This window comes from Dryobates pubescens, chromosome 21 (genome assembly GCF_014839835.1).
Source record: "Dryobates pubescens isolate bDryPub1 chromosome 21, bDryPub1.pri, whole genome shotgun sequence".
Taxonomy (NCBI): Eukaryota; Metazoa; Chordata; class Aves; order Piciformes; family Picidae; genus Dryobates; species Dryobates pubescens.
In genome coordinates, this window is record NC_071632.1 from 16,214,871 (window position 1) to 16,238,703 (window position 23,833).

A 23,833-nucleotide genomic window follows, 5' to 3' on the forward strand; every position below is an offset into this window, starting at 1 on the left:
AACAAATAAGATGAAGTCCAGCTCAGGCCTTTTAGGCATTCTTAACATATTACAAGGAAAAAAATCAATCGCAAAGCTAATTGCTAAAAACCCCACCAAAAACCCTAATAAAACCTTTGCAGACTACACTAAACACTGGCATACACTGAAGTGATTATTTACCTATTAAGGGCATAACTCTTTATTTATTTAAACATATAGATAAATCTCTGTCCTGGCCACAATACTGCTGAACCTAACCACAGGGGACAGTAAAAAGCTGAGGAAGAAGAAGGGCTTTCTGGTTTCATGCTGAGCTGTTTCCAACCAGCTAGGTCCAGTCCCTTTCTGTGAAGCATCTCCCAGCTAAGTCCCTCTACCTTGTCTTGTCTTCATGCTCATCAATAACACAAAGGCTAAGGCTGTAGGAGAATCCAAAATATGTGTTGCTCCACAGTGTGTTCTTGAGAGACATTTTGTTGTACTCTGAATTGCTACTTCTTATCTTGTCTCAATTTACAACGTAGGAGACAAGTGGAACTGTAAAAAGCACCTTCATGAAGCATTAGCCTAGAAATCTGATGTCTTGCTTTGAGTTGTCTTGCTACCAGTAAATTTGTGAAAGGGAAATGCAAAGTTCCTGTGTACAGAAAGACAGGTAAGGGAATTCCTCTTGCACCTAATGAGAAGCTTAATGAGCAATTTTAAAGTTTGCTGAGAACTGCGTGCATGGAGAAATGGGTCCTTTGAGCATCCTTAAATTTCATGGTGGGATTCAAACACCTACCAAACTGTTGTGTCCTACTAGCTGCTCTGTAAGGAAGAAGCTTTCCTCCCCCACAGCTTGGAAGTGTTGCACGTAGCTAGTGACTGCACATACCAGGCTTTGCATTAGATCCAACAAGGTGAGACATAAATGTACACGCAGTCACCCAGTCTGGTGCTCCTCAGCCCTGCATCTTGCTTAGTCCCATGTAAACCAGATGTCATGGGGCACAAAATCTTGCCAAGGTCCACTTTTGATTTCATGGCCAGGACACTAAGAAGTTCATAGGTAAGGCAATGATTAAATTGCTTTATGCTACAGCATTGCCTCTGCCTTAAGGGTTGCAATAACTATGTAGAATGCCTTCGTGCAAAACAGGAGTTTAGAACTAGGGCCTTTTGTGTCACTTTGATCCTGCCAATCAACAGGCACATGCCTTTCAGTCAAGGCACTAAAGATGTATCTTACCTTCCAGGGCACTGGTGATGATGCTGACAGCACTCACTGCCCTCTGCCTCTGAAAGGGTTCATCTGAGTGGTCCACTGACGGGCGGTGGGGCATTAAAAGCTGCTTCTTGCTCGCTTCATCTGAGGGAGAGGTCTGTTTAAATAAACACATTGTGTCAGAAGAATAAAACCAAGGCAGATATGAGGCAGCATTTTCAAAATTGCCTAAGAACTGTCTTTCCCATCTGAAAAGTCACTGATTTCCCAATTAGACACACGGATGATGAGGGACTGCTTTTGCAAATGGCACTTTGAGCAATTTTGGGAACTTTGCCTCGCCCTTTATCTTCATGCAAAAAGGTGAATGGTGCAGGTGAAAATAAAGGGATGCTACTGATGCGGGAGGAACAGACGTCTTGCTTTACCATGCTCTTTGCTTGTGAAAGAAGCTCTGCTTAATTACATTAATTATTCCATTATTCCTGAAATGTGTTAACTGTTTAATTATACTGCTAGGAGAGGGAAAGGGGCGTGGGTAACAGCTCCATTACAGCCCTCTGATATTATACTCAGCAAACTGACTCCTCAACACATGTTTTTTCTTGTTCTGAAACAGTGCCAGATCTCAGGAACATATTGTCATTCTGGTGATCTTTGGTGTCACGGATTCTGAAGCTCCATAATTAGGAAAGAATCACAGCTTTTTTTTTTTCCCCTCAGGAAAAATATAAAATAACCCAGAGTGTCTTCTTCTCATGTTCTTTTTTTTTTCAAGGAAAAGCTTAAAAACAAAGAAAACAAGCCAAAAAGAATTCCAAAGAAAACAAATACTAGGAAACAGAACTCCCAAACTGTCTTTATTTAATGTTTCATTCTATATTACTTTTATGCTTTTTGAAGGCTTGGGTTTCTGAAGTCAGCCAGAAACAAGTATAGTTGCCAACACACACTGTATTAAATACTTTATATTGTCAGCTCATAGGAGCAAGATGTTAAGATTTTTATTACTATAAGCTCCCACTTCATACAGACAAATCCCACTTGCTTTACTCCTCCAGCTCTCCCACGAGTAAAAGGAAGGGCAGTGGCTGAGATATAAGAATCTGGGAAAGCCAGGTTCAGCAGCATTCTCTGTTGCAGACCCCCTGGTTGAGAGACTCCCTCTCCCAAAGCAAATGTTTTAATAGCCTCTGTCCTGCTCCTCCAAGTATATAGGCTATGTTAGCAAGAAAGATGCACTGCAGAGAGATGGGTCTGGATGGGTTTTGGTCTACAGCTACTGGAAATGTGGAAGTAAAAGAATTTCCTATGAAGATGAGAACTGGTTTATACAGATGTCAGTGGCTGCTTTTACTTCATAGTCAAATGAGATAAAGAAATTGATTCAGATTTTCTCATCACTTGGGTCTGAAATGGCCCTAACCTCACCAAGTAGCACCTAGGATGCCAAACAAGATGTGCCATGGGCAGCAGCTCTATAGCTCTGCCCTCTGTGCCTGGGATATACACCCAGATGGCCTTAGGATCCCTCTTCTTCTCCATTTCTGTACCAAAACTGCACTTGAAGAAATACAGCTCCTTGAGAATGGCATGAAAAAAAGTGCTGAAACTCTATAACCTGTCTTTCTGTAGAGTAGAGGACATCCCTTTGTCAGATGGTAGCAAAGGACAAAGATGCTCAGCCACTGGTTGACACTGAAAATAGCAGCCAGGATAGGGGTCCCAGGTCTCTTCAAAGTAGTGCAGTTAAAACCACCAATCACCACAAGACCCCAGAAGAGTAAGGATTTTTAAAGCAAACACTTCAAACAATTAGCTAAGCCAGGAGAGCAGTAATGCTCCAAAATGGGTTTCTTCCTTTTCCTTTTCTCTTATGTTGAAATGACTGGCTCGTTGTCCATTGAATTACTGACATAGTTATCTTGAAAAGAGAGGTGCAATCAGAACCTATTCAAAGAGACTCCTACTTCTGCACAACATAACAGGAAAATACTCTATTCCTGGCTCAGGAGCTGGGGAAACCAAGGAATGGTATTTCAGATGCATTAGTTCACTTGATTCTCTTCACCTCCAAAGCATCCAATAAAAAAAACCACAAACAAACAAACCCCCCAAAAAATCCAAAGAAACAGCACATGTTTTATTAATGAAGAAAGCCTCTACAAAATTGCATAACCACCAGTTTGGACTACATAACAAATACATGGGACTGAAAAGAAGTACCAAGACAAGGAGAGAAAAAGCACGAAGGAGACAAATTCCCAAGTAGAATAAGCTAAAAAAGTAAAAGTAAATAAAAAGGGGAGGGGGGTGGGGGGAAGCAATTACAAGTCAAACTATTCCAGTTCCCTCTGTATGTAGAATGAACCCTAAGAAAAATCTCAAGTTCCTCTGGGTCATCTCCTTTTAACCCGTGCCATCTTCCATTTCCATCCGACCCAAAGCTTTGGACATACCAGTAGCAAGTGTTTAGACAACCTCATCTCCAAGTACCAGGCTGCTGGCTGCCAGTAAAGATGCTACATTGCTATTCATGGCCTTTGCAGAAGTTATTGGTTGGTGGCCTTTATCTGAAAACCACCTTTTACTCACAGGTGCATAGAGAATTCACTGCAGAGCTAAAAAGTCAAAGGAAAAACATAGAGAGATTCATTGTTCCAATTTTTTTGACTCAGCTAAACCGAAGAAATGCAAAGTCCAAGTCAAACAGGTTTGACACCTCTGTCATTAGAACAAAAAAATAACAGGAAACTGACTTATTCTGTAGGTTTGATGTGATATTCCCAACACAAGAAGGTTTTAAAGTAATTCTACTTTTATTTCCAGCCCAGCATCCTCAATCCTGCCACTTGTCTCCTGGCTAGTCCCCAAGACTTCAGGAGTCCTGCTGGAGGGAACTGCTTGAAGTGTACCATCCTTGGCATGCAAAGGGTTATTTCTGAAGGAGACACATGTATGGCTCCTTCCTTCTTTCATCTCTGGACAGGTGAGGTGGATACAGGATCTGGCAGGCAATGTCAGGGTGTGAGGAACACTCCTTTCTTGCAGGAGGACATAGCTCTTTCCCAACAGAGCAGTAAATCTGTCACATGTGCAGTTTGCCATTTACTATAAAGTACTTTTCCAGGAAAGAAAGTTTCCATCCAGGTGAATTGCTTACAATTATTGAAGTTACTTAGGGAAGCCTACGAGCTTTTCTTCCTTGTAAAGAATAGATATGCAAGGGGTTTCAGATTGTTATTATATATTTTAGAACAGAGATAGCTAACAGCCATTCAAGGAACTGGCAGTTTCTGCACTTTGAGATACAGAGCAGTTCCAGGAACAGGACAAACACAGCAGCATAGAGGCTATTGCCAATACAGAGAGAATATACATAGGCACAGTTGTTCCTCATATTTATGTTCCTATAGAAAGCAAGCAAAAATAACTCCCTGCAGTTATGCAAGGAGTCTCCTTAGGATCCAGATGAGGAATCACAATGGAGTTAAACACAGGCATCACCAGCATGATGAGATTATTTGTGTTGCTCCCTGATTGACTGTAATGTTTCTCCTTTGGATTAGCTAAATTCTACAGGGACAAATATACTATTCAGTAATTTACATGTAAATGAGGATGAGTAACACTACAGAATTATTTTCTTCTGAGTGCCTACAGTTCTGAGCTATGTCAAAACTATTATGTGAGGATGGGCTTGGGCTCAGACACATTTTAAAGACCACATTTGGGAACTGGGACAGGTTTAATTTTCCTTGCACAGTAAAAATCTTTTCAAGCATAAAAGGAGGTGGACAGGCCACACCATGAACAATGGACTCAGTAAGGCACTAGCACAAATATTTAATGAGATTCAAGGTGACCATAATAGCACACAGCATTAGAAAAAAAAGCCATTTAATTTTGCAGATGCTTGATTATTTAAAGAGATGCACTGTAAATGGGAACAGCTTGCAATATTTGTGTCAAATCTGAATTATTTATGCTTAGGATGTGCTAAAGCAAAGTTTGAAACGAGCAGAGTTGTGGTGACAACTCTTTGCACGGGGCCATGGCAAAGGACTACGGGCAGCAATTTTTGGATGACTTATTTTGTTGACCTTTTTTCTGAACACTTGAAACTGCTAGCACTTTCCCTTTTCACCAGTCCTGTGGCAGAGCAAGAAGGAAAAACAAAACAACACAACGAATTTTAACCTCGGGGCTATTTTAGGGTCAACCAGAAAACATCAAACCAATGTGGTCAGCAAAAGAGTGTAATGCTTAGTGGCAAGAAAAGCCAAAGTCTTTTTTGTTTGTTATTGTGCTAAGGTTTGGTTGGTTGGTTTGGGGTTTGTTTTGTCACCAAAATAAAAAGCAAAAGACAAGATAAGCCTCTAAATGGTTAGTTTGTCATCTCAACAAGCAGTCAGGTCCTTCTTAAAGGCTCACTCCCCGCTAGTTTTTACTCCTGTCATGGTAGAAATACTCAGCATTTCTAGTTTCCTAAGAGAAAAAAACCCAACCAACCAAAACCCAACAACATATTAACAACCAATAGGAAATTCAAGAAAGGTTGTATGTGTAAGAGGCAGGCTCTGGGTAGCTCCAACCTTGGCCTTGTTGCCCATCCCAAAACTGTATCGTGAATAGCTCCACTCCTCTTGGGCTGATGGGAAGCTCTGGCGAGCAGGTGCCCCAGGGAAATGAAAGCAGTGGGAACCACCAGCTAACAGCCAGCTGCATAGTTGTAAACAACCACCTCTTTAGTCTGGCATCCATTTCTATGCCACTTCTAATCTCCAAAATAACTGGAAACTCAAGCTAAACTAAAAACCTTGTGGTCTCCCTGCAGAGTTACAGAAAGAGATCCAGCTGGCTTTAGGAAGCAGAGGGGATGCTGTCATAGGTATTTCCTACCTCTCAGAAAATACTTGACAGTCACCTGTTACACTTTACTCATCCTCATTGCATTCCATGGACAAATTGAACTTCAGGTAACAGCTCATTAACTTAATCCAACTCTGTTCAAACAGATCAATACCTCGTGAAGGGAGATGTTATTCTAACCTCCTAACTGGGAAACACCAAGACACAACAGAGTAATCCATAGCTGCAAGTAAGCACTACAGGATTTCACTGAAACTTTACATTGTGCCTTGAGGTTACTTACATAATGTATATACTTTCTCTAAAAATGATGAAAGCCCAAATCCTATCTCAGCAATCAGCAGGAGCATAAAAATGGATCATTTTTCAAACCTTTCGCTCTTGAGTCATGTCAAAAAAAATTCAGTCTTTAAGCATAATCACCAGGTCCTGCTTGTGTCATATTTACACAGGGGTAAGTTTGCTGATATCTCAAAGAAAGCTGGGAGGAGATCAGGATCAGCCCTGATTCAGTCCTCTGCAGGATATACCAAAGATTTCCAGGAGAGCAACTAGGACTTACATGGATTTCCTGGGACAAGCTCCCTGAACTCCTTGGCCTTGGACACCCATTGCTCTTCACATCCAGGTCAAAACTGTTTGACCCAAAGCCACCTTTGTGGAGGGTGCTTGTAGATCATACTTTATTATTACACCACTTTGCTCTTCATATGACCTCAGCAAGCTTTCCAGCTTGAACACTGAAGTGTAACCCTCTGCTCTGCCATGGCAAACCTGCTGACCATTTAGTCTACCCCCAGGTGACAAGACTGATGGGCCTAAACACCATCCATTGACATTTGAAATCTCTCCTGTTTCACTAGATGTATTTAGGGATTAGGGGGAGGACGTGGAAAGTGCAAGTACACTTGGTTTCTCATGGAAGCACACTCAAAACTGTCTGTACCAAGCAGCTAGGGCCATCTGAGGAGCATCTGAAACTGGCTTTTTTAGGCTAACATGCTCTTCAGTTGCCAAGTGTCAGGAGACCTCTCATCTGAGTCACCAGCCTGAACAGTGTGATAATCTGCTGAAGCCACCTCTCATGGGAGAGGGCACAAGCTGCACAGATGTCTTCATGCCAGCTCAGCTGCCACCTGCAGCCATTCCTGTGGGCAAAGGGCGCTTGGCTGGAAGAGAGGACAGCAGTTGCAGTGACACAGAGGCATGGAAGTTGTTCATCGTGGTCCCAGTTACTTTGCCTGGGGTAAAATCTACAGGCTGAATGTTGCTAAAACTGATCAGTCTAAAATTCTCTGAAGTGGCTAGTGACTTCTTCCGAGAAACCTTAGGAAGGCCCAGTTGGAAATTATCTGCTACAACTACAATCTGCTTGAGGGCTGCAGTTGGAAACTCAGACCCAGGGACGATCTGAGCTTGTTTGATGTTTACTCTTCTTTTCAAATTAGAAAATGCTTATCCAAGCTTTCCCCAAATCAGAATTCAGTGGTCTCCCTGCTTAGAAGCAATCAGACAGTTCTGTGTTACACTTCCCTTGATACTAATGAGCATCACAGAGGAACCTAACAAATGTGTCTTCTAAACCTCATACTGTAAAATGTGTTGTGCCAGCTCCACTAACTCAGACGTTGTATTTACATGAGCAAAGCCACACTTATGCCTCAGGAAGCTGTAAATCAGGGCTTAGCACATACTGCAGTGAAGTCTTTTCACAGATTTCTCCTTCATTTCTTGTTCAGGGAAGATACACAGAGAGCACTAGTGGGTCCCTTTTCACTGTGAGCTTACATTCATACAAAATAAATAACAGGGCAAAGTCAGGTGGGGTTAATGAGGCAGCTTTAACTTCACCTTGCAACATCTTTCTTTTGCCTTCCCCAAACATATCAAGAGACTATAAAAAGAAGCCAGAGCTGCTAGAAAGAACAAACTCAACTTCAAATTGTAAAAAGAAAAAAGGCAAAAACAATCGAACACAAAGCCCAGAAATGTGTTGATCTGTCTCCAATCACACTGAGGTGTTGGATTTGCTATTTCCTTTTGCACAGCTGAAGCTGCACGTTTGTACTCAGCACTTACAGTTCCTGTAGCAAATACATCTGTACAGCAATGGGCTCCTTGCCAATTAGCTTTTAACTCCAGCTCGTATTTTCTGGATAGATTAGATACCAAACCTGTTTTTCAGAAGACACAGCATCCTTCACATTGCATCACTGAGTGAGCATCTGTTACTCTAGTGTCTGGGTGTTATTTCCTAGATGACCAGGGAACTGCCAAGTGAGCTCACCCACCCAGGCCATTCAGTTTTCAACATCCATGTTTTTTAAAAGGCAGGAAGTTGGCAAATGCAAAGAAATGCCAGCAGAGCTCAAAGCCTCCCTGTCACCTCAAGGCCAAATCCTGCAAAATACCAATATTTCCTGTGAAAGGCTGAGTGCTCTCATGCTTGGTTAAGCTTTTTCTGACAGCTGGGAGAGCCTCAGCAGCCTGCAGAGCTGCTTTGCTTATAGAGAAAAGGGAGACATCCACTGCTCAGCTACTGAGGCCTTTCTGCTTTGGTTCAGGTTATTGTTTTTTAAACAGATGCACAAACTTTCTTTCACAGTTCCTTTAATGCACAGCTTGTTTAGGGCCAGGTTGAGTCAAATATCTACAAATAGTGCTTGTGTTGCTCAGCTGTCTAGAGACTCCTCTCAGGACTGCTGAGAGTAAAAACAGGAGTACCAAAGTCCTAAATGAACAAAGGTGTGAACATCTGAGAAAGCAGCAACAGCCTCAAAACTGTCAACCAAACAGATAATTCTCACACCAGCTAGCTTCCCACACACAGCACAGCCCCTCCTCTGATGTACAGTGTGAGAGTCTATTTGCAGGACTACAGGGAATGCCTGGATAGGTGAGGAAAAGAATTCAATCCAAAGCATGAAAGAGAAGAAGCTGTCTGGCTCTAAAGGAAAAAGGAAAAAGAAAAAAAAAGAAACAAAAAAAAACAAAAGAAAGAAGCAGCTACTTCTCAATTTACTGATAATCTGACACCACAGCTGGGATCCATCTTACTCGCCTTTCTCTTCAGGAAATGCCTTGCCCAAAACATGTTAGAATCACATTTGCTTATTTCCTCACCCAGCTTTGGCACCTTGTTGCTCTGAGTGGGCTTCATCTCACCTGACTTCAGACATGTGCAACATAGAATTTTTCACCACGGGATCCCCATGTAGTTAAGGTAAACAGAAAGAGGCAGTTTCAGGAAGAGACATTATTCTGACCCATTTCTGATCTCTTAATATGAAATAAAACACTGAACCTGCATTGCTTGTGATGATTTGATCTCCACTGCTTTGTTGACTTGCTGGAACGTGTCCAGAGAAGGGCAACAAAGCTGGTGAGGGGTTAGGAGCACAAGCCCTATGAGGAGAGGCTGAGGGAATTGGTGTTGCTTAGCCTCAAGAGGAGGAGGCTCAGAGGAGACCTTATTGCTCTCTACAACTACCTGAAAGGAGGTTGTAGACAGGTGGGGGTTGGTCTCTTCTCCCAGGCAACCAGCACCAGAACAAGAGGACACAGTCTCAAGCTGCACCAGGGGAAGTTTGGACTGGATGTTAGGAAGAAATTCTTCATAGAGAGATTGGCCATTGGAATGGGCTGCCTGGGGATGTGGTGGAGTCACCATCACTGGAGGTGTTTAGGAGGAGACTTGATGGGGTGCTTGGTGCCATGGTTTAGTTGATTAGATGGTGTTGGATGATGGGTTGGATGTGATGATCTTGAAGGGCTCTTCCAGCCTATTCTATTCTATGCTATGCTATGCTATGCTATGCTATGCTATGCTATGCTATGCTATGCTATTCTAAAGACTGTTGAGAATGATGAGCTCCAGTGTGGATCATCTACATTAAAAGAAGTAAATTCACATCCTATCAAACTGGCAACTTGTCCAAATTGCCCTGCCTGTGTAGCAGCTATTTCCAAACGATCACCTCATGCTTTTTTTCAATTAAATCTGTACTTGGGTCCTAGTGGCATCAGTCAATAGTTTTATTTACAGCCTTACTAAGTAATTTGAGCAGCGGTGCTTTGCAAACACAAAGCCTGGCAATTTGGAAAAGGCTTGAAACCTGTTGATCATGTACTCATCTTTCCTGGTTGTTTTTTGAAGTGGATGCTAAACCCTTCTGGGAACTACCTCTGAGCTGTAAGAACTGCCCTCCACAACTAGCTATACAGAAGACAAGAGGTGAGATGCAAGGAGATAGAAACCAGTGGGAGAAAATGGAGACTTAAGATGGTACGAGTCACACAAAATCATTTTTCAAACATCACTTTCTAGCCACTGGACAACGTCAGAGATTCAAATGTCAGAAGAACCAACTTTTAAAATCTCCCCACAAGAAAAGACAATTCGTATCCAATGTAAGATACAGGTATTTGCCTTCAGCCAGCTCTTGACATTCTCACCAGAAGTCAGGGACCTCTCTTATACAGCACTAGACACAGCGTTGCTGTGTGAGTCACCCATTCTCTCCCCACCCCTGCCCTAGGATGGTGGGCGCGGGCTTCTCGCTGTGGACTGCATATGGCGTCAATCAATTACTGCAAACTCCAACAATGGCTAGAAGGAAACAAGAGCGTGAATCACATACAAAAGTTGTAAAGTACTCACCAGATCGCCTGTCCCAGGTTTTTCCATAATAACTGGGGGGAGCAGTAACCCTGCAGGAGAAGTAGGGTCTGGGTTGAGTGCCCCGATGCCTCCTCCTATCAGGGAAACCACACCATTGCAATCCACTGAGCTGTTCCTTTTGCCCGTCTGGGTGTAGTTGGGAGTAGTAGGGTGAGAACTATGGCTCACTTGACTTTGCATGCTTGGACGCCTCCCAGATCTTGGAATTAAGAGAGAGCCCCGGTGGCTTTCATTTTCCCCAGCAGTGCTGATCTCATCATCGGCAAAATCTGTTTCGGAGCCAGTGTCTCTACCACGGAGTCGGAAACTGAATACGCTTCCGTGGCTGGTTCTGCGCTTCACCAAGTGTGCACTGGGACCATAACTAATGCCAAGGAGAGTCTAGAAACCCCCAGAAAGGAAAAAGGGGAAAGAGAAACAACATTTTGCAACACGTTTTCAGGAGCGAGGAAGGTCTGGGGAGAGCATAAGTTCCATTTTAAATCAAGTGCTTCAGAGAAAGACTTAATTACAAGTATTCAACTTTTGCAAAGTTAAGAGGTTGAATAGTCATTCCTAACCATTAGGGATTTGTCTAACACTTGACAGTTAAAGATGTACCAAAATTGGAAGGGTCAAGGTGGCATACTTCCTTTGCGTCTACTCCTCCCCAGGTCTGATAAGTGCCAAAGGACCTGGGAAGGCAGCACAAGGAGTGGAAGACAGGAGCAGGGAAGGGGATCCAGCTCCGGTTTACTGCATTATTACACATCTTCAAAACAGCCAGGGAAGGAACACTGTGGTGGGAGAAGAAGAGATAAAGAAATAGGGCAGGAAATGAACTGCAGGGAAAATGAGAAGAATAGGGAACAAGAAGAAGAAGAAGAAGAAGAAGAGGAAGAAGAAGCAGAAGCAGAATACGACGGAAGAAGGTGATAAAGGAAAAAAAAGGAAAATAAAAAAACAAGAGCAAGAAGAGGGATATGGTTTATTAGTTTGTACAATGATCATCCCAATACACATGGCTGCTTTAAGTGGTAGGTAACCTCAGTACACAACAGTCTTCCCTTACACTCAAATATCATCCACTCTGACCTCAGCTAGTGATGAAAGTGCAACTTTGATCAAGCATCAGCAGGACATAGGCAAGGACTAGACACACCTAGACCCTAGCACAGTAAACAGAATGTTCAGAAAATGCATAAGGAATTCAGGTCTATCCCTTTCTCTTGTATCTGAAGAGGAAGTCACTGGAGAAAAAGCATTTAGGTAAGGCATCCTTTTGATTTTATGGTTTGTACAGAATTTTCAGCTTCTTCAGAACTTTGTTGTGAGCCAAGTATTTATGAATAGAGGTCAGATCTCCACAGTATCCACAAACCAGACAAACCAAATGACACCTGATTTAATTTCACACTGGCTTACATCAGTGAGTTAAGTAATAATGCCATTTTGTGACACTGGTACAAGAAGTACAAAACCCAAGCCCTTTCTAACCAAAACCAGCCCAGTTGGCTTGCTACCAAATTTTAACTGGTCAAAATTCCATGCCTGGATTTCCACGGCACAGTCACTGAGTCTGATTTCTGATGGCAACACCCTTCCAGCTGCTCAGATTGCATCTGAATGATGACTCAGCCTTACTCCCTCGAACCATGCCAGACAGTGTCTTGCAGAGCAGATTTACTATAAGCTTTGAAATGTGTCTCCCATGTTTCTCATGCATATGACATCCAGAGGCGAAAAGTGAAAACAAGAAACATTGATCTCAGAAACACACTGGCAATGCCCAGCTCCAATCCATGGTCATTCTGGTGCATGGTGTCTTGAAACCCATCCAGAATGAAGCTGAAGAGCAAGTCCAGCTTTAACAGAGGTGCAATTTGCAACGCAACCCACTCCACCAATAAGACAACAACAAACCCCTTTAGATTAAAAAATGCATCTCACTTGCAGAAATCCAGCTCAGTGTAAATTTTGTGAGCTGGGGAGTCATTAATTGGTCACATTTATTCACATCACTTACGAGTTTTCTATGAGCTTTTTTTTTACGGCTGCCAAATATCCCTAAATTCACTGACAACAAAACACAAAAAGACTTAGCCCATTACATGGCTCTTCAAAAAACCAAAATAAACTGATTTAAACTCTGCCCTCAGTTAAGCAAAGACAAATTGCCTGAAGCTACTTGTGATCACTTGATACATACAGCATGTGCAGATTCATATTCATGCATGTCAGTAACATTTACACAAAACCCTACTTAACAACAGCCTCATTTCTGTTTTTCCTTGCAGTGGGGAGTGGAACCAAGTGCCACAAAGTTTTGACTTGAAGGCAACTAGCAAATGAATACAAAAATGTTAATAATGTCTTGGCATAGCATTTAAAAAACCCCCCAGAGACAAGTTTCCTCCTTTTCTCCTCCTCTCTTTCCTTTTTTTTTTAGGTTTTGCAAATTTGTCCTAAGAATTTTTGTCTCTAGTTGGGATAAGATAGATATAATCAGATGAATGAAATTAAAGTAAGAAAATAAACCAGCTATGGGTAATCTTGATGTGGAATAAAAGGGAAAAAAAAAAAAGGATAAAATTAATAATTGCAACAAAAGAGATTTGTAAGAATGTTTAATGGGCATTTCGAAGAGCAATTTTCAAAGTGAAGTGGTCATAGGTTTCTTTCCACTCTTCTAACAGACAGTCTGAAGGTCAGCTGTGATATGAAATATCTGATTCTTCTTTACAGTTGGAAAGTTTCAGCTTTGGTTGCTTATCTACAGCTCTGCTTATCCAGCAAAGTGTGGTGTGGAATAAGTGACATTTCAGAACACGGCTTACCATTCTCCTCTGACCATCATCGTAGTCGCACTTGGGATTCCTTTGGTCTTCCCCATACTCTTCTGCCCCCAGAGATTTCTTTTTCTTTCGCTTATTTCTTCTCTCTTTGGCATTTTTGGATGCCAAAGGTGACATTTCCAATGAACTAAGTGACATTGAATCAATTCCTTTAGCAGCTAGTGCCTAAAACAAAAGATGGTAGGAGATACAAAACTGAGTTAGGGATCTCAGTGAGAACTGATAATTACTCTGCTCAGTAATTATTTTTCATTTTAAATATTAAGGCTGTATAGGAGGTAAATAAAAAATTTCAGGTGGTCACTAATCATAAAACTATCTCACATGGCTGGAACCACTCAGCCTATTTCTAAGCTTTACATCTAGCCATAAGAAAATAAACAAGCAAGACAGGTGCCTAGTACAAATGCACCCATGCAGATCTGCTATGATAGAGCATTAGGAATGGCTGCACAAAATACTAATTTATGTACAGCTCAAGCACAAGATCCTTGGATGTTTCACAAAAGGAATAGTCTGTGAGCACACACCTGCAAGTGCACACATCTCTGGAGTAACCTTCTCGTGGCAGTCATAAAAATCTCAAGTTGGGGAAGTTCAGATTAAGCCCCTCATAGACTTGAATCAGGATGGCTGGACAGGAGGGCAGCCAAGCTGGCTGCTGGGATTTTCCCTTTCCTAACACAGAGGGATGCCAGGAACAGGAGGCAATTGAGCTGACATGGTTTTGTAAACATTTATTCCAAGCAGCAGTGCAGGCAGCTATGATCAGAGATGCAAAGAGAAAACTGTGGGCTTAACTGGAGATAAGGTGGACTTTGCTTTGCTGTGTGCTTCCGTGCTGTGTTGGCTATCTGGTGGGATCACTGCAGGAGCCGACTGATAACAGACCAACTGCTAAAATCCTAGCAGAAGCTGAATGTGGCAGCCTGAGTGCACAAAGGCACAGCCGTGGAAGGGAATGAGCAGCCAGGAGGAAGAATCGATAGGTGCAGGGAGGAAGCCACAGCCCACGCTAGCGCACTGGGTCCCCATCCCTGGCGTGGGCAGGAGGAGTGCAGGGGGCTCAAAGCACAAAGCAGCAGGTCAGGCTTGGAGGTGCTGCTGTCTCAGTGGTAGCCATATCAGAGACCTGGAGACAAGCCCATTTGCAGAGCCCCCAGCCGAAAGACATAAAAAGAGTGAATTGCAAGATAAAAAAAAAAAGAGAACAAAACCCCAAGCCCTTCCAGGTTCCCAAGAACAGGAGAAAAGGATGAATCCTCTGTGCTATTGTCTGTAAGCCACTAGAATCAAACAGGCAATCAGCTCTCCACAGCAATATACTCCCTTCCTCCCACAGGCATCAGTCCAAGGAAAGTGAAGGCACTTAGCAGTCATGTAAAGAATCAATCATGTATTTCAAGGAGTAGCAGTAGCTCTATCAAGCTGAGAGCACAACAAAACTTAATTCCTGTGGGAAATATCTTTCTTGAGCAAGCTGCTTAGCACAGAGAGGAGGAGGGCTCAGACACCAGTCTAGTTGTTCTTCCCCCCTCCTCCCCCCCCGCCCCCCAAGTCAATTGATTTAATTGCTACGCTGAAGTGCTCTCTCTTCATAAAGATTCAGCAAGTCTTTTGGTGTTAAGTTCAGGTTTAGGAATGTGTTAGACCAGTTGTGTAAATTGACTGACAGCAACCAAGCAGGCCTAGCAATTATAATGTTGCTCCCTTTATATTGCAGAGTGTAAAAGCTGGTCTAAAGAATTTTGGTTTTCCTCTCTGATTGCTATCATGTTTTATTGGTCTGGGGAATATTGCAGGTTGTGCTACTATGCATGCAGTATTCCTACTGCAAAATAAGCTAATTTTCAGTTTCTCAGCATTTTCTTACCTATTGCTTCTGCCCTGCTCACCTTTTTCAGCTATTGAGAAAGGATTTGGACTAAATTGTTTCTCAGAGGATGAAGGATGTCCTCACGTCCTGCTTATCTAGCCTTTCATGTTAGGTTCCCGGGACTGGACCCACTGTGATAATTCCTGGGGGCAGGAAAGGTGTGCAGGACCAGATATGTCTAGCAAGGACAGGTGGTGGGTGAAGGATAGCAAAAAGCTTAGCTCACATAGTGACTATTCAGGAGGTAGGGCTTGAAGCAACAACTTAAGTGTCCCAGTGAGAAAGTCAAACCCAAGATTTTGATAAAGGCTTGTAGAGCCAAATTAAAAGTGAGTACCTCTGACTGGGAAAAGGTATCTGAGAAGGACATCTGAAAGCTACATGGTACAGCCACTCAATTCACATTCCTGAGCCTCTTTTTCCAGATGTCTAATTTGATATGTCAAGGGTTGATTTGTAGAATTCCTGGGCTTCACTAGCAACTATGATGGATGGCAATGGATCTCTCCTGCTTCCTTTCCCTAAGATTAGGATAATTCTCCAGAAGTATTATAAATGCAAATGAGCATTTTTGAAGCACACAGAGCCTGAGCAGCAACAAGCACTGGAGAACCTTTGAGGATGTTAGTCATTTTGTCTTTGAAGCAGGCTTTGAATGCCCAAATCAGGAAGTCTGCTCGCGCTGGCCTAAGGCTACAGAACAAATTATGAGAGAGCCAAGACCTGCTCTTGAGTCATGCACTGTCCACCCTTTGTACTGAAGAGGGCACAGGAAAAATGAGACATGGTTGGCTGAAGACTATGTTATAAAGTATACAGACAAATGGGAACAATTTAGGCTTTCATGATCAACCTTCCTTTTGACACATCCTGACTTTCAGGGCTTAGAGTTCCCTCTTTTTTTGTCTCTCTCTGTGTGTACGTACAGCTTAACTGAAATCAAAGCCTTCAAAAGGAAATGTTTAAATATCTTTAATTACAGCTGTGGCTACCAAAGTTGACTGTTATTAGGAAGAGCTCAGCTGGAGTCCAAACACAGAAAAATTTGTATAAAATAGGTACAAGCTGGAGCTTGGTTTGCTCCTTTAGGTTATGGCAGGGAGTTACCATCTTCAAAGTGCCTGTATGCGAACTAAATTGCATTTATCTATCACATAAAACATCAAAAAGGATCTTTAAAATGACTTAAATGATGCATAAACCTCTCCTAGCACCCTGTTAAGAGTGAATTGCGTCTTCTCTTTTCCTTCCAAGGATTTCAATGGGCTGTGGATTAGGCCCTGAAGCTGTATGTACCCAAAAGAAAATTATGTATATTAGTTTATATTGTATATTGAGGATTTATTTTTCTGAGCTACAGTGCTACATGTTATTTCAGAGTCATTTTCTTATTGTCTCCTTATTTACAGTGCCTAAAGTGTTCTCTTCAGCTGTTTAGTAAAGGCTTTCTACCCCACACAAGCAAAGTGGTGTTATTAAGGCTTTATGGCTACGTCCACCATTTGGCCTTCCTGTTTTGTCTGAACTTATGACATAACATTAAATCCATATCCTATGCATAGCTGTGAAGTTTAGCCTCAAGATCTGCCATTTACTTGTTCAGGAATGAAGTCATAGTGTGAATAAAATAGAATGGAATGGAATGGAATGGAATGGAATGGAATGGAATGGAATGGAATGGAATGGAATGGAATGGAATGGAATGGAATAGAATAGAATAGATCTAAATTGAATTGAATTGAATTGACCAGGTTGGAAAAGACCTTCAAGATCATCAAGTCCAACCCATCACCCAACACCATCTAATCAACTAAACCATGGCACCAAGTGCCTCATGCAGTCTCTTCTTTAACACCTCCAGCGATGGTGACTCCATCACCTCCATGGGCTGCCCATTCTGTGCTTCAAACAGATTATCCTACATCTTTATCTTCATTATCAGACAGTTAGATATTCATGGAAGCTTGAATAAGACAGTGAAGAAATGAATATGAGCTAAAGTGCTGGTGAAGAAGGTTCACCTGGGGCTATGGCTGAGCTACCAAAAGAACTGTCTTATGCTCAAGTGCAGATGTAGTTATACCACCATTAAAATGTCTTACATGATAACCAATATAAATTCCTCTGCTGGCATACATGGTACCCTTAAAGCAGGAGAACTCTGGATATGTAAACTCTAAACGTTCCCAGTTCTAGCTAGAAGAGACATAATTTTTCTCTTGGAAAGAATTGTAATAACTCTATACAAGACATTAAACATTAAGCTGCTTTCAAGAAAATCTTACTTTGTTTATTACATAAATGTAAAACAAAGAGAATGTGATTCTCAAGGTACCATCTGCTCGTTACCCAAAGGTAATGATTGCAACATAGTTTACTGACCTCCTGTTCTTTCTTTAACATCTCCATGGCTTCCCGAAATTTCCGCTCCTTCTCCTCTGATTCAGCAATAGTGGCTTGGTTCTGCTCTTCATATGCCATGGCCACAACAGCCAGAATCAGGTTGACCAGATAAAATGAGCCCAGAAAGATGACCAGCATAAAAAAAAGCATGTAGATCTTCCCTGCAGATCTGAGAGTCTGTAAGCACAAAAGTAAAATCCTTAACATTTGCTGAAAATAGATATTTTTTTAAATGGAATGAAATGCTTTTACAAAACAGATTTACAATGGAAGGGAATTGAATTCAGCCTTTGTGACAGTAGAATACTTCTAATGACAAACAGCAATCACATTCAAGGAAGTTATCTTCTCGCCAATAAATTTTTATACCTCAGTCAAAGATTACATGTCTTGCAGTAAAATTAATTTCTACAGGAATGCTTTCTTTCTTTACCAAGTATCTCCACTGGTTTTCTTTCAGAACAGATAATCTTACAATCCATTGCAGTAAAAGCTTCCCCCAAATAGCTCAATCTATTTTTGTCCAGTGCATAGAACCTTCCCAAGCGGGATTCAGGCTGTGTCCCTTCAGTTGTTTGCAGTCTGAATCCTTTAGTCAGCAGGGAGAAAAAGATACTTCTAAGGTGCAACTCATCTGAATATTAATCTGACATCTGTCTCAGAATAAGAAGAACCAAATCTTGGGTGTCATTGACTGTATTGCCTGGTTCTTCACCAGGTTTACAGGCATATCTGGAGTCAAGGTAACAGGGTAAGGTTCTATTAGATACACCCCACAGTCAATGATTTGATGCTAGTAACAGAAACCACTGTGTGATATGATCAAGTAATAAAAGGGAGTGATGTTCACCCTCATTTGCCATGACAGTTGCAGCCTTCCAGAGGTGAACATGCAGCACTGAGCCAAGCAAGTGAATGTAGTTTAAAGAATCTTCAGTTTCATTGTTCTGAAATGAGAGTGAAGATTCAACTGGCTGCTTGTGAAGCATAAATCCTTCAAAGATGTGTACCTCAGTACCTTCAGAGTACTATCTGTCAGTGCTAACACCCTTGATTTCCTCTAGTATGTTCAAGTTTTGGCAACTTTGAGATGCAGAAGTGAATGTTCAGTGGCTTCATGGACAGAATACGCCATACAACATCAAACTATCACCTGTAATTCTTCAGAGTTTAGATACAGTTCAGGAATTGTCTGTTAAAATGAGCCATGTACTAGCAGATCACTTTGCACACAAGACTTCAAGCTGAACCTGATTGTGCCTCTGCCAGTTAGGTGTCTGTGATGAAAAGCTTGCAGCAGACAGAAAGTACCAGGTAGTCTTGCCATTTTCTGAATATGTCACATCAGTCACCAAAAAAGAACATGAAGTGGTGACATGGAGAACTTAAGATCTTAAGTAGTGAACTTCATTTAGATAGAGGTGAATTACCCATTCAAAGTGCCTTTCTCTCAGTACTAGTTTTCCCCCCTTTACCTGAACATCACTTCCAAGAAATTAATTGTAACAACTGATGGTCCTCTTCCAGAGAACACAGAGTCACAGTTTACCTAATAACCAGCAATTCTTTCCTGTCTTTACTTATTGGTGACATAACTGGAACAAGATGATGTGTTTATTCTACAAATTTTAAGAGTGCTAAAACAACTCATACCTGTTGGTAAAGACGTTCCCAATAATCTTGAGTCATAAGACGGAACAAAGAGAGAAAGGCCCAGCCAAAAGTATCAAAGCTTGTGTAGCCATGGTCAGGGTTTTCCCCAGCCTTCAGACATATATATCCCTCAGGGCATGTGCTGCAAAACGTGAAAGACATGAAATGCATCATAGGCGACTTCAGCAGGGAGAAAGTGATTTCCAGGGGAACAGATTGAATGCTCTAGGTTAAGAGCACAGATCTTCAGGGGTAAAATCCTTCACTGGGTAAAAACACAGGAAACAGGTTGATGCTAAAATCACAATACTAAACATCTCTGCAATCTTAGCTTTTCTCTGGAAGGATAAAAAGGAAATTGGCAACCATAGCTTAAGCTGCAATGGTAAATGAACACCTAGCATTTCAGATATTTGGAACAGATCAAAATTAGGCATCTAAGCAGCACTTCAGTGCTTAAATATGATTTCTCTTGTCAGTTATTGCTAACTAAGAATCATAAACCTGGTGTCTCCTGTTACAGCTGTAGGCAATACTGCGATAGTGACCTTGCTTTTCTGGTTATGTAGTCTGACACTGGCTGGATGACACCAGCATGTGCCATCTGAGCAGCTTCCTGTCTGCTTTCTATGCCTGACCTTGTACTCAACACCCTGCAAAGACTAAAGATTTAATTTAAGAAACTCATCCCTTTGTTACACTCATTGCCATAGTCCAGGGTCATGACATTTTTTTCTCTTTCTGCCAGGAAAATGTTTTCCTTCTGTGTCTTGCATATTCACACATTCAATGGTATGTAGATAGCATGAATTTCACCAGCTCTATTTAAACTTTGAGGCTCTTTAGAACTAATTTTCTAGCTTTACAAGTCAGAGGAAAAAAAAAAATGCTCTCAGTGGTAGTATGTAAGTAATGAATTGCATCATGAAGTGAAACACAAGGTGGAAGACATGCCAGGTCGACAGGTCACCCTCTCTCCCAGAATGGTGTGATATTCTTAGTCAAAAGACTCTTGCATTTCTCACATCTTGCATTTCACCAGCCACTTTCCAAACATAAGATGTGCCCCATCAGAAGCTGAAGGCACAGAGCAATATGTAAAGGCTTACTGCTATGTGTATATCATAGGAAGAGAATATTAGATCAAGGATATTGCCAGCATCCTGGAGCCCTACGGTATTTGGGAATTTGTCAGGTAGGAAGAAGGTGATTTGAGTAGTCCTTGCGGTAATGTCAGCTCTCTCTGTTCTCCTTATGCTACAGATAGAGCTGAGCATGGCATGATTCAGTGCAAACTCTAGCTGTCACAACCAGGGGTGGCTGGAATAAGAGGGACTGTGAAAGCACTTCACTGGAAACATTGAGGAAGATCAACTTCCAGGCAGTGTTTTGATAACAGAGCAATAACCTCTGTCCTGGCAGATGGCAAGCTTGATGTTCTGCCTGTTAGATGGAGGAATCAAGGTTTGCTGAACTGCCTTCAGTAATATAAATAATGCAGAGTGTTTTTTAAAATGGCACCCAAAGAAAGAAATTGACTCCTGAGAAAGCAGAGTGTGTCTCAGCCTCAGTTTAAGGAGGGTTTTTAAAATATCCTTTTTATACCGATATAAATCAAGTCTCTAATCAGAGGAGAGCAACTCTGGTTTGCAGGCCAAGATGAGAATACACTGCTATAGGTCTCAAAGTTATACAAATCTATCATGTCAGCCACCAACATTAGACATGCAACAACACTTTAAGAAGCTTAATGTAATATCATTAGTCAAGCACAAATTTTTAAGCAAGTCTGCTTTGAACACTGGCAAAAGGAGTGCTGAAGCACTGCAAAATGTGTGCAGATCCTTGTTTGCAGTAGTCTTCAGGAAAAAGAAAAGCAGCAAAAAATAATAATAAAAAGAACAGCTGATGTTTAATGAATTAAATGTAACACACAAGAGAGAATATAATAAGTGATTCTGTTGCCTTAGGTAGCGTCAAGTTAGTTTATATTAGTTGAGAATTTAGACAATGGTAACTATATCGCACAAGGAAAGGGAAAGAGACACTTCTAATTTTTTCCCCTGTCAGCCTAGAAATGTCTTGTTCTAGATCTTTCCTACTTTGACTATCTATTGTTTCCTAGTTAAAGCCAAATTTGAATAAGAATTGCAGCAACAGACTAAAATGCAGAAATCTCAGCTTCCCTCCCCCCACCCCCCAAAATATGCAGATGCACACTGAATCTCTCTTGTATATCCACACCCTTTTCTGAGACAGCCTTTTCCCTAAATCTCTCTCTCAAAGGCAGCATCTGCCGTTACTCTTTGCAATAGAGGCATGAGCTTTCTGCCTCTGATCTGCTGCTGCAGACAGCTTTCAGTGCCTGTGACGTGCTGCTGACACTGTTCAAGAGCTCTGAGAAATGGATCCTCTGGGTTTCCAAGGAGGAAACCCTTTCCACTTGCTTGTGCTAAAACATCATGCCTGGAAGGACAGAAGAATTTTTGTAAAGCTTATTCCTTTTGCCATGAGAAAATGACTGCACTCAAACACTGTGCTTGTCTGGAAATTAAGTTATCATGTTAAGAACTGGACAGCCCAATTGCAAGCGGCTCCTTTGAGCTGGTCTCATAGCTTAATGCTCTTACTGATGGCTAAAACATCTGAATATAGTGGTGAAAAACTTGATGGCGATAAGTTTAACTATGAACTTAAATCTAGGCAGGGCAGTCAGTTGGAAATTGAGTTTCATCTACAAGTTGCCTAAAATATGATGCAAAATGGAAATGTTGCCATTAACTTCAATATGAGAGAGACTTTCCTCCTACTCTCTTCACCATTTTGTACAAGAGAGCTTGAAAGAAAGGTGGCATTAGGAGGACTGCACTTAGATGCATTTCAGAAGGAATTTCTTGGCACAAGAAGATTAACGGTTACAAAGTCACATTTGGGTTTACTGCCAGTGATGCTTCTGGCTCAAAACACTTCATCACAACTGCTTGGAAAGCCCTAGGACATGGAGATGCAACTCCTCTGATTGTGAAAATAAGCAACCATATCTCAGAGGACTATCTGCTGTTTATAGTAGAGTTAGTGTTTTTTCATGTTTCATTCTGCCTTTGAGTGTCTCTAAAACCTTTTCCACTCAGTAGTAGATTGCTAGTGTCAAAAGATCTGTCTGACTGCAGTTCATACACATGGTTCTCTAATATTATGTGCAGTGTAAGAGCATTCAAATAAGATGTCTTTATCATGAAAAGCATGAATTCCAGCTCAAAAATGCTATTAATGTTAGCTCACATCCTTCTTACAGAGACTAGACACTTGAGACAAAATATCCTACTTTTCAACTCCTTATTCTTGCTCACCCTCTTTTGTAGAAGAGATAACCCATGGGGTAAGGGAATGCATTAGAAATGCTGAAAGGAAAGCAAAATGCTGCTTCCCAGAAAAACACTCTACAGAAATTTAGGTGTAAGACTCTCACATGAGAATATTATTCTGCAACTGACACCATTTCCTCCGATCTTTTTTTTCTTTAAGGAGTCCCAAGATTTTGCTGAAGCATCTTCGATGTATAATATTAAGCCTCCCCCTTCATATTTTTCAGCAAATTCTTTAGCCTCTTTTACCTCAGGGAAACATCTCACAGGACTGCACTATGCTCTGATGCGTGGGGATGGGCAACAACAACAAGCTACATAAATACAGCATCCTCCACACACAATCCTTGCAGGATGCTGTTCAATTGATCACAATAAAATTAGTGTCATTGACTCAGAAAAGTTAAAAGCATCGGTCTACCTACCTATCCATCAGCCTCTAATCACCATGGCAAGCTGGCATTGGTACAGGAAATTAAAGAACATAAGAAAGAGCTTTGTTTTGAGTAACACAGATTGGGAATGCCAGAGAGTTGTAGCTGAGGGGCACAATTACAAAATGCTCTGTCTCAAGAGTTTAATCCAGGCAAGCCAAGTAACCTGCTAATCCAGACTGTAGCGGCCAAGAGGGTTGTGAAATGAAAGAAGATCTGCAAAGCAACCATGTGCAGGATTCTAACATTCAGAGGCTGAAAATACAGGGAGGGTTGTCCACATGTTGCCAGGAGTTAGCATCAAACAGCTGATCGTAGCAGCTATGACATCCATGAGGGAAAGGCTGCACTTTCAGTTGGTTTAGGTTGCAGAAGCACACTGTGGGTTGCTACACTAAATTGCTTATGGAAGAGAAACAATAATGGGAGATAAAGTGCATACCACAGACACACCAAAATTAAAACCCCAAAACCACACTGTGGTAAGGGCTGCCTATTGTTCCCACTTCAGGTCACAGCTTAAGCC

The 23,833-nt window shown here is 41.6% G+C and overlaps 1 protein-coding gene across 1 annotated transcript in view; it reads right to left on the bottom strand.

Annotated features, from left to right (window-relative positions):
- LOC104297844 (sodium channel protein type 5 subunit alpha) overlaps positions 1 to 23,833 on the bottom strand; it is a 222,074-nt gene that overhangs the window by 104,277 nt on the left and 93,964 nt on the right. Inside the window, exons 10-14 of the mRNA XM_054171205.1 lie at positions 19,509 to 19,650; positions 17,835 to 18,032; positions 13,559 to 13,741; positions 10,722 to 11,123; positions 1,214 to 1,346 (exon numbers count right to left, since the gene is read on the bottom strand). Of these exons, the coding sequence (XP_054027180.1) occupies positions 1,214 to 1,346; positions 10,722 to 11,123; positions 13,559 to 13,741; positions 17,835 to 18,032; positions 19,509 to 19,650 (1,058 nt within the window). The remainder of the gene's footprint in view (positions 1 to 1,213; positions 1,347 to 10,721; positions 11,124 to 13,558; positions 13,742 to 17,834; positions 18,033 to 19,508; positions 19,651 to 23,833) is intronic.